The sequence below is a fragment of the Necator americanus genome, chromosome V, assembly GCF_031761385.1.
Source record: "Necator americanus strain Aroian chromosome V, whole genome shotgun sequence".
NCBI lineage: Eukaryota > Metazoa > Nematoda > Chromadorea > Rhabditida > Ancylostomatidae > Necator > Necator americanus.
Window position 1 is genome coordinate 36,698,619 of NC_087375.1, and position 27,973 is coordinate 36,726,591.

At 40.2% G+C, this 27,973-nt stretch overlaps 2 protein-coding genes across 4 annotated transcripts; one reads left to right on the forward strand and one right to left on the reverse strand.

Moving 5' to 3' along the window:
• Window positions 1-5,930: 5,930 nt before the first annotated feature.
• Window positions 5,931-23,232, reverse strand: RB195_016301 (uncharacterized protein; the record flags this gene model as incomplete). 3 transcript variants are annotated; one of them, XM_064207395.1, is made up of 45 exons in its annotated part: window positions 5,931-6,038; window positions 6,109-6,177; window positions 6,262-6,339; window positions 6,409-6,487; window positions 6,580-6,701; window positions 6,836-6,913; window positions 7,099-7,193; window positions 7,267-7,393; window positions 7,494-7,679; window positions 7,733-7,840; window positions 7,929-8,120; window positions 8,191-8,322; window positions 8,808-8,901; window positions 8,967-9,092; window positions 9,518-9,594; window positions 10,562-10,663; window positions 10,731-10,889; window positions 10,946-11,110; window positions 11,272-11,438; window positions 11,503-11,575; window positions 15,681-15,783; window positions 16,043-16,233; window positions 16,291-16,407; window positions 16,567-16,686; window positions 16,746-16,871; window positions 16,931-17,005; window positions 17,431-17,533; window positions 17,762-17,880; window positions 17,940-18,010; window positions 18,400-18,505; window positions 18,607-18,679; window positions 18,734-18,838; window positions 18,900-18,976; window positions 19,030-19,161; window positions 19,694-19,832; window positions 19,895-19,966; window positions 20,949-21,033; window positions 21,303-21,425; window positions 21,482-21,669; window positions 21,733-21,851; window positions 21,951-22,055; window positions 22,568-22,721; window positions 22,791-22,984; window positions 23,075-23,130; window positions 23,184-23,232. In XM_064207395.1, the coding sequence occupies 45 exons, from the start codon at window positions 23,230-23,232 to the stop codon at window positions 5,931-5,933; spliced, it is 5,139 nt and encodes a 1,712-aa protein (XP_064063275.1). The 3 variants fall into 3 exon arrangements, with proteins under 3 accessions (XP_064063275.1, XP_013293153.2, XP_064063276.1); XM_064207394.1 differs by lacking the exons at window positions 5,931-6,038; window positions 6,109-6,177; window positions 6,262-6,339; ... (15 more) ...; window positions 11,272-11,438; window positions 11,503-11,575 and having other exon boundaries at window positions 15,669-15,783; XM_013437699.2 differs by lacking the exons at window positions 15,681-15,783; window positions 16,043-16,233; window positions 16,291-16,407; ... (20 more) ...; window positions 23,075-23,130; window positions 23,184-23,232 and having other exon boundaries at window positions 11,503-11,569.
• Window positions 23,233-24,958: 1,726 nt separating this feature from the next.
• Window positions 24,959-27,915, forward strand: RB195_016302 (uncharacterized protein; the record flags this gene model as incomplete). Its single annotated transcript, XM_064207396.1, has 4 exons — window positions 24,959-25,058; window positions 26,873-26,975; window positions 27,677-27,801; window positions 27,866-27,915. 4 exons carry the CDS (start codon window positions 24,959-24,961, stop codon window positions 27,913-27,915), a joined length of 378 nt encoding a protein of 125 aa, XP_064063277.1.
• Window positions 27,916-27,973: the final 58 nt, after the last annotated feature.

Sequence of the window (27,973 nt, forward strand, 5' to 3'; positions counted from 1 at the left end):
GTCGATCGCTACCGTATCAGTTCCAATCGACCCATGTTGACCCTAATGTAATCAAATGGCACTGACTCCTTATTGTGATTTATGCGCTCCACAAAGGACATGCAGGACATGCCCGTTCTTCTCCCGTTGCCGATGGTAAAGAAATACTTCCCTGAACAACTACTAACAAATAATATTTCGGGTCAAAACAGCATGAAGCTCGCTGCAACTGCGTAAGCGGCTGCGCTCAAAACGGCGCGGAGGAGCGTAGCGGTCGGGATCGAGGAGGACCTTTGCTAGCACCACCCATCGCTCATCGCAGCTCGCGTTAGTCCCACCTCAATTCGAATCAGTAGCTCCACCGCACCGCTTCATGCGCAGCCGCTTACGCAACTACATGGAGTTTCATGTCGTTTTAAACTGACTATACAAACCTTGATAAAAAAAAAATGTGTTCCTAGTATTTGTGACCAACGTTTGAAGGAAAGAATCGTATTACCTTGGGTTCCCACTCATTCAAAAGATATCGTTCTCGAAAACACTCAGGAGGTAAGAAGTGGATGGAAAAAAGAAGAAAAATGCTGCCGAGTTAAATGTCAAGTACACACGCTGTTTCTAACTAAAACGAAGTGCACGAAGTACTTAACGGATATGTTCAAGTGTGATGCATTCAGGACCTACGTATATTTCATGGAACAAAGGATCGAAAACGCAGTAAAGAATCTGCATAGCAGCAATAGCATTAAGATTCGCAAGTCACAAAGTCAGAGCGTCCGATATTGATTTGAAGTCATCGTGTTCTTAATCTCCTATTGCTTAATGATGGTTTAAGAGACTAGCCGACATCGTAAGTGGATATATTCTCGCAAAGACTTGGCCGAACGTAAATACGACGCCGCGAAAGAACAACACGACTCCACTTCATTTAAATAAACTTGTTATCAAGTAGCTATCATTAGTGGACTACAACAAATTAAAAGTGACAGATAAACACTCGTTTTCATCAGAAACCGGACTTGAAGTATTGACGAGAAAGGCGGAATTATGATGTATGCTTTCGCTTTTCTCTCCACCTAGAAATTAGCAGTGGGTTTCATACAAATACTTGTTTTCTAATTCATATAAAATCTGTTTACAAAGGGTGCGGTACTCATTAGAACCTATTACAGCACTTAAATTCTAAATCTGTGCAAAACTTAAACCATTCGCAGGTGCGAGTTTCGTGGTGACACTTTTTTAGATGGAAAAGCTGTTTTCTTTTTCCTTTCCCCTTCCAGGACGTGCCTAATTCATCCTTTCCCAAACCACAAATGTAAATATTATAGATAAAACTATAGAACAGCAAACATTCCAGTTAAATGTTAATGAAGTGAAAAGAGAAAGGGAATGGCATGAGAAAGAAAGCGAACAATGGGCGTTAGGCGCATCAATCATCAAAGCCTACTGTGTCTACTGAACGCAGTATGTCCATCCGACAAGAAAAACCTACAACGCCTGTTCAAAGCAGCTGCATCGAGTCAGCAAGCGCAACGAGAGAGTCAGTCAGTTCCTTGGATAGAGACAGACTACCAGGACATGTGATATGGTATTGAGAAAGTAAACATTACGCAGGAAACAGGGAACAGTCGTTAACGGGGAATCAGCATGCAGAATCATACGAAATAGTCATATTTAGCACTGACTGTCGCTAACGTAGTTATTACAGTCAGAAATTATTATGTGACTGGTTGCACTCACTCCTATGGACGTATTTATCGTCATCAAAGTGCAAATGACAAAACAATCACATGAATAAAGTATTTGCTCAGTATTTTAGTGAGGTCGAAGCAGTGGGCAAGGGCAGGAAGGATCGATGCGTCCGTCGTCGGTGCGTCCGTTTGCCACTACAACTCGCGTAAACAACCAGCAAAACACACATGTCACATGAAATACGCATCGCTTTAGCGCAGTGCACAGGTACTATCAATGGCCGGTATCCATTGCGTACGGAATGACCATGACCCTGTCAGGATTATCGACAATTTGATTAATGCTGCTTATCTATTCCTGCAAATACCTCAGAATCTATCCATCCTAAAAACTACCAATGGTGCAGATCATCCATGCAGAGTCGAGATTAAATACTAGTCTTAATTTTCTTTGAATACTTCACTTTATTTTTGATCAGATTTTCATGACTTTTATAGACTTTTATAAAACACGAAAACAGCTGAAGTGATTCTTTTGTTTCAAAAAAATGTTGAGACAGGTATTTCCCATTAATGACAGACGTAGCATCCAAAAGCATGACTGCAGTGGAAAAACTCGATAAGCCATCTACTAAGACCCATTCAGAAAGCACTTATCGGGCGCATTTATTATATATACGGCAACGGACAGCTATTTCGTCTTCGTACGGAAGCGAATAGGTCATCTTTCATACAATTCCATCAAAAACAGCTGAGAAAAAAACACTTAGCGACGTTTGTTGCAAATTTTATTATAGATTTCAATTGTAGCAACGCGTGTGAAGTTGAGATTATGGGGAAAAAAACCATCTCAAAAGCTTACATATGAGGATGGATCTTTTGATTAATTCTTCTGTAACACAAGAACAACTGCTGCTGTTTTTTTCTACACTAATTTGTCAACTAATTCTGCTAATATATCGTCTGGACTAAAAAGTGAAGTGATTTAAAACCACAAAATCATGAAGAAAAATGGTGAAACGTTTGTTTTGCCAAGACGTATCATGGGTACCATATGACGAAGAAATGTGTAATTCAGGAATTACTGAAAGTTGTGGCAGTCCACAACCTATCTGTATCTCAAAATAACCTAAAAAAGATATTTGTTTAGCACATGTCTTTGTGAAAAGAGCTGAATTTGTTCTGCATAGAGGAGATAGGAAGTTCTCTCCAAGCTCCACGACTATATGTTGATGTGAACGAGGATATATACTACACAATTTCCTCTCATATGCAAATTCTTCCGAAAATTGCAATACGTGCATAATTGACACGAATGCCGAACGCGATTTTATTGCGGCAATATCCGCGAAAGCTCCATAACAGGGAGGAATACTTTCGACATTTCAGCTGGGGATAAACACCTGCACACGGTGGCAGGCACTTATATATTATTTACATGAACGTTCGCAATGCACGTACGATTTAGACTAGCCATAGGGCAAAGGAAGTGTTTGTTAGCCACAGAAACTAACTTCGCCTTTTCCCAAATATTGGTCCAGCACATTTCAACAGCAAAGGGCTGCTGCGAATTGGACTGTTAGTTTCTGACTTTTGTTCAATAATTACGGAAACTAGTAGCCAGTTGATCTGGCTCGAATTCTATGGCAATAACTAAAGAACGATTTTTTGCGAGTTTGTTTCGTCGCTTACAACGCCACTCGGTCACATTTCGATTTTTCCTTCATCTTTGCTTAAAGCCAACCTATCACGACTTTGACGCGGTACGGAACCCAACACAAAAGCGTTGAATTCGAGTAGTAAGTAGACTGGGGAACACAGCGGTTTCCGCTTATTTTTCCTTCATCGTCGTGAAAAAAACGGCGTAGGAACCGCTACAGTTCCTACTAGGTACATTGGAGCGCACTAATAGGTACACGTTCCGGTCCCTTCAGTAGCCTTTCGTTGGTTTTACTTGAATAAGATGGTGAAGAGGTACCATTAACCTTTGACCGTAAGGACCTGGATAATGCGAGCGCACAAACGTGAAGAGTTGCAACCGGAATTGTCGCAAATTTTCCACTCCGTTTTTTTTTACAGCGATTAGGGAAAGGTGAGCGGAACTAAGCTGTGTTCACGTTCTACTGCACGTATGCTACGCCTTCGTTGTAGATTCCGCACCACGTTAAAGTCTTGATACGCTGCCTTCAGGTCGCATCGCATAAGTGGACATCACGTTAAAAAACGAATAATAAATAAATGATAGCATGAGCACTACAGCTGAACAAGAATCATTAGAGCTCTGCACAGCTTCATTACTTTTTTTCTTTTTTCCCCATGAAAGACTTATGAAGTTGGTTACATTACTAACTGCAGTCCTTTTATATAGAAGGAACCCAAATAAACATGAGCGAAGAGATATCGTTGATTAAATTCCATAACCATAACGAAGAGACACATTTAAATAAAATCACCACAAAAGAGGTTGTGCGTGATTTCGTTCTTCTGTAAACAAACACTCACGATAGGGTTCGAGGGAGGACAACAGCGGTAACCAAGGCCACATCACACCCAGCAAATTACTTCCCATGGCCGAAACAATTACGTGCCCTCCATTCACAAAAATGACCAAAGATGAATTGGCGCCAAGTGTATAAAGAAATGCTCAAAAACTTGATAACTCAACTTGACTTGATTTTTTTTATTGGATATGCATTGCTAATTTGAAGTCAACTTCATTTGTAAAACAATACACGTGTGGATCTCGACTGCCGACTGTGGACTATTGATGAAATCACAAAAAAAAGGAGAAAACACCACTCATACCTTCAAATTTTGTTACGTACTGAAAATTAATGAATATGAAAACATATATCCTAAAATAGCTCAAGAGATGACGAGATCTTGTTCCGTAAAGCGGTGTAAAACCTTCATTATAACCACTTCCTGTGATTTTTTAAATGATGGAACTTTTGGCAAAAATCCCATTATCGAAAAAAAAGCGAAGCAGCAAAACCGTTCCAAGAGAAATTCAACCGTGTGTCCAGGAAGAAAAATCAACAAAGAAAGGACGTTCTCAGGAAAAGAAAAGGTTGTGTAATCCTTAATGGGAAAGTGCCAATTCGACGAAGTCATTAATGAAGCATTGTGGAATTTCTTCCATTAATTCACCCTTTCACGGATGATTCCGTAAATTTTATCACACCTCCATAGAATTAGTTGCTTGAGGTATTCACAAAAAAAAGATATAGATACAACTATGGAACTCAAAGGAAAGCCGCATAGAACAGCGAAGCACTAGACTGGGACCTCAATTATAGGGAACTTCTAACAGAATGGGTAACAACGCGATATAGAATCTTAGTTAAGGGCATCATCACTTTGCCCAAACTCGTGCTGTGAGAAAAGAATCCCAAAATAGGAAACAATGTAGAGGGAGGCAATGAACCTCACAAACAAACAATGAAATGGAAAAGCGTCGTCCTCTCTTCGGATATCGGTAGAAAATCGAATAAGCAAGGTAATTGCATTTCCTCCTCGAATACCAACAATTCCAAATAAAAAAAAAACTCGGGCATAAGCCCTCCATTTGAGGAAGACGTTAATGGAGTACATCAGTCACTTCTAAATTAGTTTTTTTTTTTTGCTATTCTGCAATTTCTCGTTGTGTTCACACGAAAGCTCTGGGAATACCAACTTTTTCTAGGAACATCACGTAATGGCAACGCAAAGGTACCACATGCACTCTACTATGATTTGAAACCCTCGTCCTCCAATGAATACTTCCATTATGTCCGACATTTCAAAAGTATTCCTACATCACTAGCAAATCAATTCAAAAAAGAACAAGTCAGCACCGCACGCAGACCACTACTTACATATTCTTCGTGCTATTTCAAGGTTAACTTTCACACCTCCCAAAATGTACTGCACAGAGGTTGTGGATCACTCATCTTCCATAAGAGAAGATATTCCTGGCGACATAAACTGCAACAGTGTTCATTGCCCTCCTATGAAAACAATATGAAGGCCATCAGAAAATGTTTTATACAGTGCATGAACTCAGGCCAGTCAGGAACAAATAGATAACATCAGCATCTTCTAAAATTCCATAGTGTCGTGTACCACAAAGGTCACAGGTTATGACAACAAAGGTATTATAGTCTAATAAGAACAATGTTTTTACAGCATACACCTAACAGATCCGTATTTGCACAAAAACTGGGAAAACAACCAATAAATATAACAAACAGGCGAGAAAAAATCTCTTCAATTAATTCCAGGTTAACCACTGAGATCATTGTGGTCGAACATCGCTTGATCGTATATCTCTGCTGATACTGTATGTCCACCGAAAAATCGTTTGTCAAGGGCAGCGCGGGCAGTGTCAACCTGAATTCAAGAACGCTTTATGAGAGTCTCTAGGATAAAGTTATGCCAGTCCTCTAAATGCCACACCAACCTGCTTCGGGTCTGCGAATCGAACAAAAATTTTCACTAGACCGGCATTTTGATCATTTGCTATGACAACCTCAAATAAGATCGTCAAGATTAAGAGCAAGTAACTAGTCATCGATCTTATAAACACATCAGTGAGAAAAAGAAAAGGTCGTACCTCTTGAACTTCTCCATATTTGGAGCACTCGTCTTTGATTTCCTCTTCTAAGTACTCGTCGATATCCTCGGGATTAACCTTGGAGTAAAACAATTAGTTTATTAAAATATGACTATTTTTTGGCAAAAGGTTGCAAAGGCAACTAACCATATTTCGAAGAACTAATACGGTAGACCTATTTGTACGCATCAATTTAGCCATTAACAAGTGTCGAGCATCGTTCCCACTAGAAAAGTTGGAGTCGAATTTTATATTCATGTGTAAATGAAACCCAAACAAGAACAAAAAAAAAACAACGAAGTCACATCTGAAACTCACCGAATGGCAAGTCCTTCTTGTGACGCAAGCGTCGCATCTTCACTGTTCATCTGTTCGTTAATAACAGCGTCAGAAAGCTCTCCAGCCTTGGCGGCAGCAGCCAGTGCTTGGGCTGTGTTGAGCTGTAATAAAATGAACTTTCAACAAGGTCAATGGACCGAAAAATTTGATTCTACAGACATCCCACACGAAAGTACAACTGCTGACAATCCACAAAAGATAAACAAACATCCATACATAACGAAAGAAAGCTCACTTTGGGTTGAATCTTCTTCGCTTCTACCACTCGCTTCTTCTTCTTTTGAGGTTCTGCAGTATCACCTTGTGCAGCATTCTAGAAGCATTGATGTTGTATACAAATTTAGAAAATCTAATGCCCTGAATCGTTTGTCAGCTACCACAACGGAATCCAAAACCGACGAATCAAAAACTAACAAAGTTTGCGTTAACATAAAATTTTTAATGCTTGTTTGGGATCCACTACAAAACATCGAAAACAACAGATTTGTTTGACAAAACCTTTTGTCCTTTAAGTGCTAACTGGTTATCGCCAATGAGCGCCAATGCCATGCTTTGAACATCTTGGTTTGCTTTTCCAGTAATAGCGAGAGGTCCTGTAATAATGTTATCCTATCAAGAATGGCAACTGTGTATGAATGAATTTCGTGCATATGAATTTTCCTGTACCTTCCTGGTCCTCTCCACCCGCAAGAGGATCCTTTGGAGCAAACAAAGGATCTATTGCTCCAAACGTCACAGGCATTGCTAGTTTTGCTTCTTGTTTGGCTTTTGTTCTTTCCAAAATTCGGTCCATCTGTAATAAAATGAAGAGAATTCGTTAACGCGTTATAAATCCTTAGAATTAAGAAAACCTGATATTACGCTCGAGGGAGAGAATGGAAATATAAGCCAACCTTCTCCTCAAACGATCGTTCAACTTTAGGCGCTGCAGGCGCCTGCGAACGAGCAGCAGGCGGTGGTGGAGGGGGCATGATAGTTGGTGGTGGAACAACTGGTGGTGGTACTCCAGGGACAGGGACGGGAGGTTGTGCAAACCCACCGAAACCACGCTGAGTTGCAAGAGGAGGAGGAACTGGCGGCTGAAAATCACTGATCAAGGTTGTAAATGCATTATTGAAGAAAGGAAACTAACAACACTAAGTGGAGGAGCCATAGGCGGATATCCATTGAGCGGTGGTGGAGGCATTCCATAGTCTGATGGTGGGTAAGAAACTGGAGGGACTTGAACGACTGGTGGAGGCTGAATTGTCTAGTTTTACCATACAAACAAAAAAAAGATACAAATGACTAAATTGAGTGGAGATAAGATTCAAGAGTTGTATCCTTACATTGTACAAATGCGGCGCAGCTACCGCAACAGGAGGAGGTGGTACGGCCAATGTAGGTTGTGGCAGAGACGGAGTAATAACTGTCGGCGGAGAAGGACAAGCAATTCCTGGATTTGAAAGTACTGGGACCGCAGCTGGAGCAGGACTCATTGGTCGAGGTGAGTTGGACCCAGATCCTTGATTTTTTGCAGCCTATAAAAATAGAATCAGTACTCTTCTTCATGCATTCAATAAGTATGAATGACTGAAGAAAAAAACTTACTCCAGATGCTTCAGCGGCCATAACTTTGGCTGTAACAGCAGCAGCAGCTTGAGCAGCGGCAGTGGGTAAAGCAGCTTGAGTCTGAGGTGACAGATAAGTCAATGCTTCAGGAGGTGTTATGCATCGACCAACCTGTTAAAAAGAGGATAAGAAGATTGAATCTATTTATATTACTAAGTAAAAAGGTAAACGCCAAAGAAAGTTAGATTTAGAAAACACTGCGGGAATCAGTATGCGAAAACTTACAGAACTTTAAAGCGTGACAGACCACATGTTTTTTTTTTTGAAAAATGAGCTATACAGCACTGAAACAATCTTTCATTTTTGGCAATATTGTGGAATCTTCCAAGATAGCAGAGCGCGTTGCTCGCATCTACTAAACGCAACCTAACGAGTATCCGCACATCTTCGCTGCATACTTCTCTGTATGTGCGCTCTCTTCCCCTAATCCTCTTTCGCACACTTGTCTGCGAGCTACTAGATGAACAAACACGTCCACATTACTTATCGCTAACAAACAAAAATGGAAGCTATAAGTTCCCATTTTTACGATTCCTTTAACGCTTTCTTCTGAATCAACCGAATCCTCGGGAACAAAGAGAATGAATGAAAATTACCCTAAGGAATTGTCCTCCAAGATCGAACATATTCATGCCAGAAATCGCCTCATTCATTGCAGCAGCGTTGTTGAACTCAATGTATCCAAAGCCACTATAGTGTACGAATAATGAACCGGGTGGAAATTATGCAGAAAGAAACTACAGGACAACACAAACCGATGACTTCCTTTCCCGGTAGCACTTTGTCGAGCTAGCTGACACTTGACCACTTCCCCAAAGGCCTCGAACACACTCTTCAGATCGCTTTCCGACAGGTCGGGGTGTACTGAAGACACGTAAACTCTGTAATTGTAGAGGGTTATAAATTTCTTACTGTTGGCGCATTTTGGACTTTAAATACTGTTCAAATATGGAAAAACTCGACGCTACTAGTAAAAAAGGGGACTGTAGCGGATAGCGAGCACGAGGCTTCCCATTCACATGTAGCTTTACTTTCTGTAATTAAAAAAGAGCAGAAAGATCACAGTTTTGAGCGAAACGACAAAAACAAAAAATTGTTTGGAAGATATACTAGCAGATCTAAACACATTATCATTAAATTCCTTTCATATACAAGGTAGCATAAGAAAAACAGAATTTAGAGCAGTTGCAGTCGCTAGAAGGACGAATACGAAAAAGGAATGCCTAAAAACATATTAATAAGAGCTTCCAAATTACAACCGAAGACCTGCACAAGCTTTTTGTCAATTATTAGAACTATTAATCACCTGTGGTACTTTTTAGCATCCTGTTGTACCATTTCGATAATAGGCTGTGCCTGCGGCATATTCGAAGGCCGGCCAACCTTAAACAAATAATAAACAATGAAAGCGATGAATGAATGTTTCTCACAGTGTTGCCAATGCTCGACTGTCTTTGAATCTCGGCATGTTGAAACGTAGTTGTAGAATGTTTCTCAACCATTTGAAATGAGGATATGGGTACAGTTGGATCAAAACGACCTCGCTGGTGATGCAACTGTGTAATTGGATGCACCATGGCTGGAGTCGTTTTTACCTGACTGTGATTCTTTAAAGGCATCACCCCACGAATCTGGGGTGGTGCGGGTTTCAGGTGGGTTACGCCTAACGGGGTCGTAGATTAGGGGGAAGAGAGTGATTTCGTCCATTTCCTTCAAATTACCGTAAAAAATGGCCCGAAAGATGCGGCACGTGCACAAGGCTGGCGCGCTCCAATCGAACTCGTTGTAGAAAATGGTACCCCGGAACGCTCGAAGCCGCATCTTCCGGGCCGTTTTTTTACGGCAATTAGAAAGAAATGGGCAGAATCGCCCTCTTCCCCATAATCTACGACCTCGTGTAGGCATAACCTAACTGAAACCCGCACCACCTCGGATTCGTGGGCCGATGCCTTTAAATCCCACCCATAAATACTAGGGGATTGAGCAGCAAACAACTCCCAACACTTAAAAGAATAAAGACTTGCATTTTCGCCCGCTAGGGATGCGCCAACAGGTCTGACTGCAATTCAGAATAGTTGGGAATCATAGACGCGAGCTGCCTATACAATGGCTTACGAATTAAATAAAATTACGAAAGAACCGTCTGGTTTTACTGACAAAAGCATAAATGCAAACACCATAGATGCGATAGTGGGAACCGCTGCGCCGACCCCATAATCTTTGGAGGGTTGACAAAGGGATCCTCATAACTTGAGCTGCACCCATGAGCTCGACTTCCATCATCAGAGGAGGGTCCCGCTCCTCCCTATCACACCTATGACGAGCATATAGCATATACCGTAGTAATTACCTTCAGATTTCTTCCTCCCATCAGCTGACCGTTCATAGACTCTTGTGCAAGAAGAGCTGCTTCCGGGACATCGAATTCCAGAAAAGCAAATCCTTTATGATGCTAGAAGAATTGCAGATTTTGCTAGAACTTTTATAAATTGCACAACTGTACGACGAAAAATACTTACACCAGTAGTCGGGTCCCAACTCATGTTGATACTTTTGATAGGTCCATACACCTCAAAAGCCTTCTTGATCATTTCTTCCCTAACTTCGAACGAGATCGACCCGATATAGACACGGGCCATAAGTGAAAGTGCCTGTGCGTACATCGCCTGTTTCTGTTGCTGAAAGCGGAAAACGACAGTTGTTGCTTTCAAATCGGATTTTTGAGAGATCTTACATTCTCGTGATGAGCTTTTTGTTGACGCAACATAATCTGTTTGATTGATACGTCCATGGCATACCGCTTGGCCAAATGTAGGTCGTCCTTCCTTCTAGAACTCAATTTCGTTAGACCCAAACCCAATAACTGGGCTTCGCGTTTTGACCCTGGGCCGACAAATACCTAAATCCAAGTTGAATAGGTGAAAAACGTTTAAATGGAAATAGAATAAAAGGAAAGAAATTTAAGTGGACTTAGAAAATCTGTTTTCAGTGGATTTAACGAATGAATTGAAACAAAAAAAGGAAGCCGATGACAGAACGTCATTACAGACAGAACTTTACCTCTCCATGCTGTTGAAGCACGGGCATAGCCACCAATGCTTCAGCATGCACCGACGATGCTGTAGGTGTAGCTGCCGCTGTAGGTGTGGCTGGAGTGGAAGATGCAGTTTCCGTTTGAGCGTTAGAAGGCGGTAGCTCCACAGAAAACTCCTGATCATGGTTGTTACCTAAATAGAAATGATAGATTGTATTAAATAACACAGAAGTGAGAATACACATCTCCACACCCACCGTTTTCATTTGGCTCATGAAACTGTGATGATGGAGGCGTACTGGTTTCAATGTCCATGTCAGTCATAATGATCTGAAAAAGACTGAATAAATATTTGTTTACGTATAAATTGAATAACACCATGACAGCAAGCAGCAATAGAAGGATTCGCTTCTACAAAAAGCATTAACTAGTATATTTTAGAAATGCAATAATCAATAGAAGAAAAAAAACTAGGTTGTATTCTTTTTCTCGCGCTAAATTTTCGGTAATTTCCTCTACATCTTTTACGAGCAAAAGAATTTGCAGAAAAAATTACCGAAATTTCATTGGAAACCGAAAAATCTACGTTTCACATCTCATATCGAAATTAGAGGATGTGAATCGGGAAAAAGTAGCATCTTCTATCTCCTTCTAGTCTTCAAGCGAGACGCAAAAAGCAAAAAACTACCGCGATAATGCATTTTTGATGTCTGCGAAAGACATGAAAGAAGAAAAAGAATGGGCAGCGACGAACAACAACATCATTGAACCCAGACTCAGCGATCCATATCAAAGAGGTATCCATAAGCTGTCCGATTGATAACAGGAAGCACCAAAGAGGCAGAAATATAGCGTTGGTTATGTTACTACTTTTTGTTTCTTTTCGCTTAAAACTCAGACCAATAAATAACTCGATGGGGATTGGGACTGACTAACAGAAGAGCGTTTCGACAGCGATCAAAGAATAAAGGAGAATAAAGTGTCTGACGTCGAATCAATCCACTTGGGCAATCACTCAATCAATAAGAGACGCGCGGGGTCTAAGAACTGTGCAGCATGTGGAATGGACTTGCGAAAGGGAGCCGACGTCTCCGATCAGTGCTTTTATCCTCACAAACAAGTCAGTATAGTGCCAATTCACCTGCCATCGGAGGAATGAAAGCCTTAGTTAGTTTAGGGCAGTTTTGAACCATCGATCGCGCACTCACAGCTCAACCTCTTAGCAACTGCACCACATCTGCCCGCAACGGCGATTATCAATGAAAAATGCTCGAAACCATCATAAATGTCCGTAATAGGTTAGGTTTAGGTAGGTTGAACATTTTGAAGGACACCGAGGTTAACTGATGGAAGCACTCATTTGAGCTCAATTAGCAAATCTTGATTTCAAATTGGATCAGATTGAATTTAAATTAGTGGAAATAATCTCAATGTAGACATTCCAAGGAGCTTCGACATAATGCTAAGATTTCATATCGGATTTTCCTCTCTACAAAGACACTAACTTGGAATTTTATTACTAATTTCTAAATTTTAGGCCTCTGAAGACGGCGAAAAAGCCGAAACATCGGGCAAGTAAAAAATCATTCATTCCATCTAAAAACCTCGTAGGCACACTATTACAAAACGCTAATTTGAAAGTTCTCCAAAAATTAAATCTTAACGATATGGGGAGAGCGATTTCCATGTTGATTTCAAAGAAAGGTGAAACAGGTGAAACAAACGCTTAGATTGTTACTAGATTGCTCTCAGAAGCTTTCATTTTAGATGATATTCAAAGTCAAGAACATTCTTATAAGATGCTCACGGTTTTGAAACAACAATCAGACCTGAAATCTCCTTAATAAAAATTAAGTTTCCTAGGAAGAAGCTCTCCAATCGGTCTCATTTCGGATAAAATATAGTTGGGAGGGGGTAATCGGTGGCGTCCTTATTTCTCGAAGTAAATAATTAAATAAGTCGGGGTCCTAAAGCCTGAGCATTAGTTCTAGAGGATCTTAGAGGGTCATAGAGGATGACATGTAAGCTAACATTACTAAAAGAGAAAAGTAGGTTAGAGAGTCGAGCAAAAAGGGTGCCACTGAGTGCACTCCACCGACTATATTTTTCCCGGCTCATTTCATCTAGCACTACTAAAAAAACTCAAGAGATAACCCTTTACGTGCTCAAGACTCAGGACTAGAGAAGAACTAAGAAAGATCTACTACTGCTCAAAGATGTGCCAAACATTGCATTTCGTGATGGCAGTGACAGCGAAGGAGATTTCTGAAGCGTAAAAAAGTTCACGAAGAAAAAAAAGTCGATCGATTGCGAAAAGAATGGCAATGGTGCGGTCGCTACCGGCGCGATGCGGCTGTGTACACCGCGCGACAACTCGTCGAAACGTCGCAAACGCCGCGCCGCCGTTATGAGCGTTGACTTGTCGCGGCTCGCCTGTATACTTAGGCGCATAATAAATAGTAATAACAAGCTGTTGTTGTTGTTGGCGTTGTCCTATACCTGGTAGCTAATACAAAAAAGGGACTGTTCTCATTATTTTCCCTTTCCTTTGTTATGTATGTATTGTGTTTTGTACTCAAAATTAAATCGGGAGCCCCTCATATTTCGAAAAAGGTCAAAGGAAGATGGTATACTCATATTTTTCTGCATACTTCTCAAATAAACTGATAAAATATCACTTATGCATATGCGTTAGTTCATTACGAGTTAGAAAGAGTGGTTTATTTACGATTTAGAGAGATAACCGCACTAATCTTGCTGAGATATATATGGTAGGCACCACCCATCGCAGCAGTTTGGCGCGGTCCCACCTCGGTTCCAACTGTTGCCTCCACCGCACCGTTTCGAGCTCGTACGCAAGTGCACCACAACTGCACTCATCGTTTTGATTTTGACTTCTGAATCATGTCGTTTTGACCCGACTATATGTATTCTGTAGTGTCTTCAAAGCGCCTAATCCAAAATTATCTCATTTGAGAGATCCATTTGCTCTTTTTATTACCCTTCAAATGTATTGAAATACTTTTACATGGTGCTTAATAACCGCTTTATTTATCTTCCTCCTTTAGATGCCGTGGTCATTAAACTTACATGATTTCCGGTTTAGGCCTATATCACTCAGATTGATATTCATTCAGGCATCTATCCTTCTACGCAATCACGAGGTCCAAAAACAGTTAATATTCTGTGTAGAAACAGTTCGTTCGCTAAAGTTCTTGAAGTTGATCAATCCCAGCTGAAGCGTTCCACTTCAATTCAGAGGCGCAGGCCAATATTTTTGTTCCCTCTCCCCTTCCCTCTTTCTTATATCTCTAACAATAGCTTCCAGGAATCAACTTCTTTGTTAAGTCACTTTCCCTGTGCTATCACCAAATCTAGCAAGGAAGAGATAAAAGGATTAATTCTGACTTTGTGCAGTATCGATACACTGATCTCATCAACGTATCGATGAACTTTTATCATTGGACTACAGCAACTCCTCCAAAAAACGAATAGGAGACAAATTTGAAGTTATTCAGCGAGAATCCTGACCCCGCACCAATCCTAACCAGCAGCTCGAAGATTTTTAAAAATATTTCGGACTAATGATAGAATGTATATAATTGATCACCAACGAAATTCCATTAAAATCAAGAACTTCCTCTCCGTGATGACGAGCGATTCCTGGCCAAAGGAGAATGACTCTAACCTCTTGCCTCTGGGATTAGTGTTATGTTCTCTTTCGTATCGAAAGTTAGAACGCTGCGTTCCGGAGTCGGTCGTTCTTCTTTATTTGCAATTATATTCTCGGCAAGAAATAACTCTTACAATTGCTAATACACAGTTGAGAGGTCGACCGCTCGGATAAATTGCAAACCACATCTTTTGTGTAGTGTAGTGTAGTTTTTTTTTGAAAACTCGGTCAAATCTAGGTGACGGGAGGGTGGAGAACTTTTGCTTCACTAATAAGAAGTCATTCAATATTCGAAGACTATATGGTACATGTTTTGTTAGGATGTAAATGTACCTTTAGCACAGTTTAAAGATATGAGCTATATTTCATGCGATTTAAAACTGATAATATTCAAAGGGAAAAAAAGAAAATTCAAAATTTGCTCAAAACAAGCATCCAACTAAGCCATCTGAACAATTCAAACTTCTTCATTATGCGCCAGATAACTATATACTACTACTAACAAATGCTAAGTCTACTAATAAGTTGGCATACTACTAAATGGAATGTGTGGCATTCCTAAAATACTCGAACACCACCTGTAACAAGCAATCCGTATAATAAGATAAAGGATAAACAAATTGCACGAGCAATGCAGTAATAATGTACACATGCATATTAATAACATACTATAATCAACAATGTCACGGTCTCACCGGAGATGCTAAATCGTAAAAAAAAACGTAAGGAAATATGTCTAAAGAAGGCACTTTAAGCATTTACGCGAATATTCTCCAGCTTTGTGCCATTGTAGGAGAGTCGATGTGCAAGTCGACCGAAGTCCATGGAAGCTCCAGAGTCAGACGAACTTGATCCGGACGACTGACTACAAACAAAACACAATTGTTCATAATCAAGTGAAGGACCACCATCTATGGAAAAGGTTCCTTTACACAACATTCAAAACTTCAGTATCTAAAATAGTTCTTGTTAAATTGGCTCAGGAATGTCTCTCGCATTCGTTAAAGGATCCCGTCATCAAATGACGTAACGATTTCATATAAGTTCACTCCAATCATTTGGTTTTTTGCTGTTTATACGACCTAATCTGGAATTTACTCCCAAACCTAAAACATGAAACCTACAGATGAGCAGTGTATGTGTTGCGTCCTCGCTCGGCGTATCGATTTGCAACGTAAAGAGGTGTTGGAAGAGATGTAGGGAGGTTCACAATTTGATGTCCATACGTAAGTAGATAGGTCATGCCTTCCAACTCGTCCATAGACAAGTTGAGATCATCAACCAAAACGGTGTACCTGGGAGTACGCGCAGATCCCTAAAGTAATCCAGTAGGAAGTGTTGAAAATTTTTACTTCAAACATTAGAACTCTACCTGAAGGGTAATGTGGGAATTGAGGTAGAACTCTTTAAAAGAAGGATGAGTGAGTTCTGTATCAACAACAACTCCAGGAGGAATATTTTGCTCTGTAGGTCGACGAGAGCGATCGATCTGCAATGGTACAAATTCTTGATACGAACAAAACAAAGGACCCCACTCAGAGATATTTCGAGAAATAGTTAATTTCAACTTTTGTAAACATCGTATGACAAAAAATCAAAGCAATGGTAGAGCACAGGGAAGAAAGTGAAAAGCTTAGATAAAACTTACTTTCTCCAGCATGAGTCGAACGTTGTGTTCCTTTTGAGCAACAATAAAAGTGATTTTGATGTTATTCGCTCCCAAATCTGATAAAGTACTCCGCAGAAGCGGGATCTCATGAGAGAGCACCTGAGCAAAACGGTTGCTTAGTTTTAATCCTCGATTAGGCAAATACGAAGAACTCTTACGGTGCCGAAAGAGCCTTCCGATAGACCACTCCTGTAGATAATGAGATCTCTTGGGAATTTCCCATCGTGATTCTGAGCGAATTTCGGGATAACGTTACTCACAATTTCGCACATTGTTGATATGGTCTAGAGCAGCACTGTACACAATATTAGTATCCAATTCTTCGCATGTAAGAAAGTCTTACCTCTTCCCTTCGTGAACTTTGAAACAGATAGTCCCCAACAATATCATAACAATTAGTTTTGAAGTTTGCAGCATACTGAAATGTAATTTCAAAAAGGTATCATTCTTCGTTTGACAACCACTAGTGCAAGATTGTAAGCGGCATCCACAGTCAGGCTTGTAAAATCGCGAGCGCGAGATCGTATTCGGTAGCATTCTCTCGAATTTACAAATTTTCCAGTTTGAGTTATCAAGGATTTTCAATCTACTAAAATTTCAATCGGGACTTAAATTTTTTAAAAATGTTTTTTTGGTTATTTCTCTTTGAAGTAGTAAAATAAGTGTGTCACCCTTGGACAACGCATTTTCATTCTGGATCAAGAAAGTGAAGTGATATGAGTGGTTAATAAGGTATGTCATCAGCAGTGAGATCATAAGCCTCGTGGTAATCTGACAGCAGCGACATAACATGATCATTCCACACTACGCAAATCCAGCACATTGATTTCCAGAAATACTTACGCCAACTACTGAAGGAGTGCCTTTTTCCGCGTCGAAGGTCATTGAAGGTGGTGGATGACTGACACCGATTCCAAGAAACAGACGTCCAGGACGAACCCAATTCCTGGAACAACAAAATTCTCGAGCCTACCTAGGTAAGTTTCAAAATTTAACAAGAATTTTTGAGATAAAGGATGAAGTCCTCGGCATTCACCAATTCATTTGGGATTGGGTCGAACGGATTCGACTTCAATTTGGAATCGCAAAAGTTAGCGGACTTGTATGTGACAAGACAGTGCTATATTAATTCGTAGTCATTATTTAATGCTCTGACCTCATGTTGTCGACTTACTTCGTTTCATCCTTAGGTAGTACTCCTTCCAGGTCCATTTCATAGTTTAGTCCTCCCATCTTCAAATTAGCCTTGAGCAGGATGTTCTCCAAGGTAACAAGACGCCGTTCGTTGACAACCTTCAAAAATTCTCACCTTATAATTATTTGTAAAATTCATTCAACTAGTTTGCATTTACCTTAAGAGCGTTAGTCAACTTCACATCTTGAGTCACCATTTCCAGCTCTCTCTCCCAAAGTTTTATCTGCTCTGAAAAAACAGAGGTAGAAAGTAAAAATATACAAAATGAAAAATACACAATTACACTACCGTATTGTCCTACTGTAGACTGAATTTATAAGGGTGCTAATGTTTGTGAGATAAGTCTACTAACGAACCCCTCCCCCTTTCAACGGTCAGAAGATCATTTTACACAAATCATTGTTTTTGGTAATGGTTAACAGAAAAAAAAAACTGAGACGCTGCTAGTTTGAACATTTCAGTATAGATAACTCAGAAAACTTTGATGTTACTTACCAATAAACGAGAGGATGACAAAATGACAATGCTGGAAATCCCATGATGTCACACAGACCATCATATATTAATGTTTTCTCTAGATCACAAAACGTATAGAAAAACCAGCTTGGAATACCAACTATGTGCCGAAGTAATACTGTCTGCTGTAACAATCAAACAGAATTTGCAATTATGATGAGCCGCGTTCTTCATTCGTTCTTCTAGTTCTCTTTCCGTGGACATCAACTGAAAACACCGCTTGGGTCTCACCTTAGAACTCCACACTATATGCATTTCAAAACCACTAGGGAGATATTGCTAACCGAATATCAGGAAAAGCTACATACCACAATCTCAGCGGGATCCGACAGCTTTATTCCACGGGAAATAGCTTCTCGATAGAATGCTCCAGCAAAGTTGCTGAAATTTTGGCTTCATCAAAAATAGTTGAAACCGGATTGACAAGGAGCTCACCGTAACACCCGATCATCGAAACGGGCTTTCTCGTGAGTAGGCACTAGGGCATAAACTGCCCAAAGGTCGCATTCCGCTGGTATCAGAAGAGGACCACGAGGTGTTCTGAAGGACTTGTTTGAAAAAAGATAAAATTAGATGTATTTTAGATGCATTAATTCAATACCTCCACTTTCCATCCCTAACTGAAGTCGATTCACTCTGATACTTAATTTTAGGAGGAGGCAGTAATCTTCCATGAACCTAAGAAGCACAACTTCTAACGCAGACCTATATAGCAACGGTATAGAACCTACCTTGATGGGGTTCTTAAAAATGTAGAGGCCAGCGTTTTGGACGTAAGGATTGTCATCAGACCCAAAAATTTTCATTGCACGAGCTCCCTTCACTATGTTATCTTGACGTTCACCGGGAGCAACAGCACAGTTCTGTCATGGAATGTGGATAACATAAAAAAATAAATGTCAAATAAGGATTCTAGTGGGATCATCGCTAGCTCTAATTGGACTGCAGAGATGAGAGTAGCTAGCGAAGGTCTCATCTCGATTGCATTCGCTGGTTCCAGCATGTAATTTTGAAAACAGCCGCTTAAGCACTTGCATCGGGGTTCAGGTTGCTTTGACAAGACTCTGATATAAACCAATGCAAGCCTTTGGAATTTCAAAGCAACTCCTCAAGGTTTGAGCGCTTGAAACGTGCGGATGCTGGATAATTCTTATGAAAAAAAAATACGATAAGAAGCAGAAGCGTTTTCCAGTTCACTGTGGTTGTCCACAAAAAAGCTCGCATTTTGAAAACATTTTTATTCAGTCCACATTCAAATAAGTAGTTGGAATAGTTATTCGAAGTTCGACTAGACAATTAAATAGTGCTTCTTGTGTTATCAAAACCCAATTTGGAGTTTGTTAATGGCAAGCTCTTAAATGTTCCAAAAAATCGGATATTGTAATGAATACTTACCCTTGTAGTTCTGTGAATTTGATCTGGGGTTTGCTGAGGGATGTTGACTCGCTGCATGGCTCTCAACCACCCCAATTCCATTGGATAGCTATTGCTGCGACCACGCTCGCGTACCATTACAAGAGGTGCGTATGGGTAACTGAAGAAACAATTCTAAAAAAAAAAGAACAATGCGAGGACAAAAGAAAACAGACCACCAACCGAAGTTTAATTTTGTATTTGTCCTCGAAGTATTCAAGTATAGTAATCTTCTTTCCATCTGGTGTTTCAAACCTATAAAGATTCAAAAACAGCGTTCGGAGAAATTTTCCTCGTTGGCTTCTATCCAGCACTAAAATAGGGGTCAGGCACCTTGAAGAATAGGATCACAGGACTGATCAGTCTAGAAGGTAACTTTTTTACGACCATACAAAGTAAAAACGAGGGTATTGTGAATTTCATCACTCGTATAGATTGTAAAGAGTTGCATCGTCGACTGGATTCTCATCACTCAACTTCCGACGTTTTTACTCCGTTATTCGATACTAAGCAGTTGTTGAGTGAACCGACCGACTTGATGCATCTGATCAATCTGGCTCCAAAATTTGTAGAGGATGTTTGGGGATTGCTCTTTGTGATACCCGGAACCAATTTCTATTTACTATTGAGGAGAACCCAACAATGAAATCTTCCTTAAATACCGTCTTCAAGGATTTGTTAACAGAGAAATATTTGAGTAAAAATAACAGTTGGCTAATGATATCTATGTGAGTCGAACAACAGAGAATAAATAGTAATAAAACCACACTTCAAGGTAAGATTAAAAAAAAACCATAATGCATTAGACACTTTTAAAGCAAATTGAGTCTTTATAAAGCGAAAATGCCAATCTTCAAAACCCAAAATTTTCGGTAAAGAACTTTTGTACAGATGATGTGATATAACCACAATGTACTAATTCTTTTCGTAAGTGAACCATTGATTGTTGCAAGTTCATCCACTCTTATTACTGATTAACTTTCTAACGGGTGCAACCTCAGTGGGTGATATTTGTCGAAATTTCAGATAGAAGAAGTCATCACACCCTTAGTTTATGAAGATGTTTTCCCAACCCCAGAGCCAAAGTTAAGAAGAGCATACATCAAATTATAGGGGTTGTTAATCACTAAATCCAAACACTTTGTAAGCCAATAGTTTTCTTATTTAAGAAAAACAACGTTTTATCCGGACTGAAACATTCAACCAGAACGAAAAAAAAAACAATGAGAAAACAAACGTTGTGTCAGCAGCTGTGTGTTCGGTGATACGTGATATTTGATGATCGCTTTCATATCCCGTATGTTTTGTGTAGAAAAACAGTCCTAAAATGACCATTTTCAGAATACAATGAGAATTTTCTTCAATAAAATAATATTTGAATGAATTCATGACAAACAATTATAACCAGTAAATAATTTCACGAGTAAAACGTCAGTTTTTGGCTATTGTAAGTTAGTTAGGAACACCAATGGACGCAGAGACAGACAACGAAAGGAAGAGACAAAGAGATGAGGAAAAAGCATGATTCTTTAACAAATCTGCTGTGATGTCTCATGAGTCCATCATACAATTATGAATCATGAATAGAAACCTTTTAATCCTGAATTGAGTCTTCTCAGAGCTATGTCCGAAAGTTTCCTATCGAGATTGTCATTGATGAGAAGTTTAGCCTTCTCGACCAGAGGGATGTCTTCGTGAAATGCGGCTTTCTTTGCTGAAAAGAAGCTGTTCCAGAAAAATTGATCACCTTATCCGATTAGGCAAACTCACCGTCCATAATTAAAGCTGGGTTGTTGTAATCACGGCCACTGGGACCTTCGATAAATCGCACGCTTTTTTGTATTCCTGGATAAAGCCTCTTTCCACCACCAACGTCGGGACAATCTCTCTCCGTAAAGCCGAACAACCACGGATGATTGAAGAATGTTTTCCCACTTTCGAATGTGACATGCTCCTTCCTAGAACGAGATAAAATGAGCATAAATGCTTCACCAAGAATGAAAGACACCATAAGAATTCACGGATTCATCACTGCAACTTGATTAAAGACAAGCTCCATCAACTGCGATATCGTCCGGTCGTTTTTGGTAAGATCAGAATTCGCAGTGTTTTCTCGTAAAATTTTGTCCGTTATGGATATCTGTAAAAAGCTGCTTTCAAATGACAAAATTTTGTATCACTGCATACTATTCACAACAAAAAATCACAAAAGAAATGCACTCATTAAAGATCCACCCACACAGTAGTTGTCTTGAACAGGAGAGATGTCGAATATTATAGTGTTGATGACCGAGAGCGCTTCATCGCCACAGTCTTGGCCGGAGATAGGATACTTTTGTGGATTCTTGAAAGAACAATATTCGTCTACCTAACATTCTATCTACACACTTCATGCAGTTTCATTTCGTCAATCCATTTCGCACCGATGGGATAGGGCTACACATGGAAAACCCAAGCGAACTTCACATCACTCCACAAAATTGTGAAACTGAATTCTCGACATTCCAGACCTTCAGCATGGTTGTCCCATCTAACGTGTGTTTGGGTGACCAGCGCTTTCAACAGAGCCGAGTTCAACAAAAATTCGGAGCTTACAAAATGGACAATAGCTCCAATTACACGTCAAAAATTTGACTTTCCTCTTCACGAGACTTGAATTTAGCAGTGTTAGGAGGATTTTTAGGACAAATAAGGATACCCAGCTCACGAGAATGTTCAGAGTAAGATCTTCCTTGTTTACCCCCACATTCCATTAGTTGTTTTTAAAAAAGGTGTTAAAGATCAAAACCTGGACAGAAATAGACCAGAGCTCGAATAAAATAAGTAAGAATGGGTTTTTTCTTTGCCTGAACTAACACGGTCTTGCCCTTTGAATAAGTCATGTCCTGCGTACAGCACGCTTTGTCCATCGTACCACAGGTCGTCTCCTTCTCCAAAGAAGTCAGAGTAGGATCTGACCACAGCCTCGAAGACAAGCTTGCATTTGTACTTGCGGTTTGTAATGAGATAGCTGGAAAAGAACTATGCACAACGTTACAAATCATGATTAAAATCATATCATCATATCACTAAAACCTACTCATCGCGTCCTTTCTTTGTGAAAAATACTGTTTTCTTTCCAGCCTTTATCTCTGCATAGATGACGATGTCATACCGCCAAAAAGTCATAGATTTTGTGAGTTTCACACCAAAAGCATTCGTTTGTATAGCAAAAGGTATTCCTAACGTTCCTGGAGCAGCATTACCTACCATCACCTGTTCGGCAGGTTTCAACTGAAAATCAGAGCATTTAGAAAAAATTGCATCACAAATAAGAAAAGATGTTCGTGAACCTATCCTTCACCAGTCATCAGAGGAACTCACTGAAAGCGCAGCTAGCTTTGCTTCAGCTTCACTAAGGATATCCTTTTTGCTAACGGCTGTAAAACAACATATGATTAAAAACCATAGAGAAAGCAAATAATTCACTTACTTGCTTTACTGGGGGCGGCAGCATCGTCGCCCCCACCAGAAGTCGACATGGCTGTGTTTCACCGTGACTGAAAAACTGCACCAACTTATGTTCAGCTCGTCGTTCCTAGAAGATTTTATGATAAAAGTGTGTGGAGGGGATCGACCGCGCTTTACATTGCAAAAATACACCACATTTGAGATATCGATGCAGTTAGGAAGGAGAATGAGAGGAGAAGTAGGATCATTAAAATAAAAAAGAAACAAAATTTAAAAGCATAAAACTTATACAAGCGAATAGAATAAATGGATATACAGAAGAACGGTGAAGATTTCTGGAACTAAATGAAGATAATACAACAACAGATAGAGTGGGGCGAAAACGACCTGACATGTAGTGCAGTTGCGTAAGCGGCCGCGCTTGAAACGGCGCGGTGCACCAAAGGGGACTATACCATACCACCAAATCCAAGGTTAATTTTAATGTGATCAATCGAAAACTGCGTGACTGCGCTACTCCCAGTAAAAGCCGAAATGATCGTTGGTCCTCCCAATATTCTGAACACAACATTAATGTAGACACAAAAATGTGCGGTAGCAGACAATTATCTCGCAGTCAAGCAACGAGTTATTGTAAAGTAAGTAATTGTTGCGGATTCGCATGCTGTCTAACAATAGTGTGGTATCATTCTTAATGATAATCAATAGATATCACGGGGAGAACATTCTACGAAAGCAAGGAAACTTCCCTGAATAAAAGATAGAGAGAAGACACATACAATACCTACCGACCGACTTTTTTAAAATTATTTATACTTGCCTCCCATGCGCTGAATATCAAATCAGGCGGAAGCGTAATGAGCACAGAATGTAGTGAACCTAGTGAACGCGATGTGAATTCGATTCAGGTACAGCAGAGAAGAGGGAGAGCGCAGTGAGCAGAGAAAGGGTGTGCGTTTCTGCATATACAGGAGTGGTGCGTTGTAAGTAGCCTCGTAGGAATATTCTAATTCGAAGGACCTTTTTTCACAACATTTTTTTTTCAGACTGATTAGAAAAGAATGAGTGTGATCGCCTTGATACCCATTTTATCTACAATCCTAATTGAGATAATTACGAAGAAGAATACGCAAAGAAATCCCCCTTGAGTTCAAGAAGAATCTTGCTATCTAGAAAGGAGAGAAATAGTAATAGTTACCGATGACCATTAAATTAAGACGCATCAAACACATCAACGAATCATTAACGAAGTGGGAATAATTATTACGTTCGGTAAAAATCGACAAAAAGAATGAGGAAAACGGTTAGAGACATCGATTCGACAGACTCTGGTTGTTTAATCGATGGAACTGACACAAAAAAACGTAAAAGCTTCCCACTAACATCTCAACAGTACAGATTGGGTGCAGTTTTTCCTCTTTTTTGGGGGGGCGGAGCGGGCAGAAAATATAGTAAAGGCGTATGTTTGTAGACTTCTCTAACATCAACAAAACTATTAATTTGGAAATGAATCGATAGCAGGATGCTATATGTCCTAAACTAAAGCAAAAGCAAAATAGCAATGCAAGCGCAAACAAAAACACAAATTTCCAACAATTCATAAGGTTCAAAGGGAAGAACGGAGATCCCCTAGTTCCAGCTAATTGGAATAACACGAAGTTTGTTTGGAGAACAGTTCTGGGGACTCTGCCTTCTACCCGAGACTAGGCAGCACTGAAATCAAAGAGGACATGGCGCAGTCAGTCCTGTGGCCAGCAATCACGCTCCAATGCTAACTTTTGCCGCTTATTTTGCCTGATGGCAGATTGTGGAGCGCTTCTGGCGTACTGTCGGCAACTTGACTCGCCAGAAACCTCGGCAGACTACTGGCGGCGTATAACAACAGATACTAGTTTGGGTACTTATCTACGATACGTGTTATTATGGGTGGATGAGTGCAGGCGACGGTTCCGCGTGTGGTTAAGCCTCTCTTCACTGGAAATGAGATATCAGTTTGGAGTTTCGGTTTTTTAGAGACGGTAAATGAGTCTTAGGTCTGGTAAGGACTTATAAATCCAGAACTACGGGTATGCAAGGTGTTCCTCGATTGTTGTAAGAAGTTGTGGTAGAAATTTCTGTGGCGGCCCGAGTCCATAGTAGGGTCAGAACGACATAAAGCACGTACGCAGTTGCGTACGCGGCTTCGGTGAAGCGTAGCGTGGTGAAACCCTTGCTGACATCATCCATCACTGCACTTAGCGACAATCCCAACTCGGTCCCAACTGCTGCCTTCACCGCGCCGTTTCGTGCGCGTACGCAAATGCACTGCAACTTCGCTCGCGATTCCTGTCGTTTTGACCCGACTATAAGCACTAGATCCAAGCTTCTTCACCATTCATTCCCTACCGAATCTGCATTAACAAGTCCCTAGAATGCTTTGTCCCTGGACCAATGTTAACTCTCCATGTGTTCAAATGTGCGTAACAGCTGTCGTTCCCTCCATTCTTACAGGGAGTGGTTTCAAAGAACAACGAAGAACTGAGTTCTCGTCATTGTTCTGACGACATCTGCCGTATGATAGGCGAGAAGAACACAGGATAGAAGTTGGAACAAGGCACTCTTCATTTCCAAACTCACTTCTCATTTGAATGTAATTGTTTCTAGAAGGCTACTACCGATTTAAATCAATGGTAAATAATTTAAAGATGGCCGAAGCGCTGATTGTTGTTTGTTTTTCGTCATGTCTTCTCGTGAAACTCTGAGACCATAAAATAAGCCAGAAAATAATCCATGAAATTTAATTCTGATGTTGTTTTTACACAGAGAAATGCGTAGCATTGAATAGTAAAAAAAAGTGCAATGCTATTTCTTTCGACGCATACTATCCAAAACTAATGGTGAGGATAAAACTTGCCATGAAACTTTTAATTATGCAGTGTTAGAGATTCTAGAAAGTTTTCTTTTAAGTTACAACACCCACTTTGGTTCTTGCATTCCCATCTTCACCCTCGTTTATTAAAAATAGTAGTGAAGCTGTGTTTCAGAAAGGACGGAAATTTACAGTACACCATGCGGGTAACAAACGCTTAAGTTTTGTAGATGGATGAAGCATGGAGCGTGAACAACAATTCTTTTAGTGCATCTGAATCAATACTTGCACTCTCCCTTAAGAAGCAGACGACGATGGAGCAACACATCTTGTTGTAGGTTGGAAATCAGAAAATGAGCAAAAAAAAAACACTCCAAGATTCATTTGAGTACGTACTAATAGGAAATCCCTAGAAATACTAATAGAAAATCCCTAGAAGAGCATCGACAGGCAAACCTGTGACAAAGGAATAAAGTGTCCACAAAGCAGAAATGAACAGAACGAGTGGATGGTACGGGTCAACGGACGTCTGGCGCATGCTCGCCCGTGGCATCTCCACCGATATTGACGATTGCGAAAGAAATCAATGCGACACTGATCTACGAAATACGTAGCGCTTACGATTCGTTGCGTTCCTTACGTAAGTTCAGTATCCAATGTCACTTTCCGTAGTGAAGGATCCCTACTCACAGTAGACATATTCAGATTTTACATGAACACACTTCTCAATAGAGATTGAATGAAATTATTTAGACGATCGCTTGATACAGTAACATCGGTTGAAATTGAACTGGAGAGGCGGGAAATTTGAACGTAGCGGGCTTAGGCGGGAGCTGAATTTACTTCTGAGAAGTGTGGTGCAGTGCGATGGTGGGCGTTCCGTTGTGGATCATTCATTGCAAGAGAGGCAGAATGTGGTTCCATGATCAAAGAAACGACGACATATATGAGGATTAAATCTTACAGGTAGAATGCTTCCAATTTTTGTCCAACTTAAGGGAGAATTTTTGGAAACTATTTCCTACTGTTGCGAAGTCTTCTCTCTCTTTTTTCTGTTTTCTTTTTATCATACACGTATTGCCCTGTGGCGCGTCATTGATGTTTATATAAGAGCGAAGTTTCAAATATTACCTCTCTCAGCAGGAGCAGCATTTACTTTGATCCCTCATTGATTCATTGTATCATTTTTGGTTCTTCTGAAGTATGAGAGCATAAATGATGACGTTGATGCCCTGCCTGCTCCCAAAACACTTTCACTATCATCATTTCCGCGCATAAGTGTGTGCAGCTAATGTTTAGTAACAAAATTAGGGAATTTTAAAACTATTAAAAATAAATGTTGCCAAAATTAGTTGCGAATTACTGTCAGTATTCTTCTTTAGTAAGGAATTGTCGCCAGAATGAACTTGTCGTGGGGTGATTTGAATGTTAAGATTTAAAAGTATTTTGTATCTCTTTGTTCCAATCTCGGAACACGATAATTGATAATATTTAATGTTCGTTGGCATACTGTCGCCTACTTGCCGATCATATGGCAAGGAAGCGGCGCGTTTGTTAGAACGTTGCTTTTGTACTAGGCGGAGCAGGCCGGCAATCTTTTCTGTGCTCTTCACTTTTTTGCATCTATTTGATAAACATTACCACTGAACCACCGTTTTCTTTCTTAGGTATAAAATCCCAAATTATCGTGAGCCATCACAACTCACGCGCACACTCTTCTTGAGCTATTCTACTGGTGTGGTATGTTTAGGAGAAAGCGGAGCTCGAAACTTCAAATGCACAGTGAGACAAGGTTGGTAACTGCACTTCAGTAGAAATTGTTTGCGTGAGCAAATAACTCCAAGATGGTTGCTTAGAGCTGTTGGGAATGAATATCGGTACAATTCAACTTATGGTACCACATTGAAATTTATCGCGGTGGAGATTCTTAGGGATTTTCGACGCCACTGATCACGAACAGAACA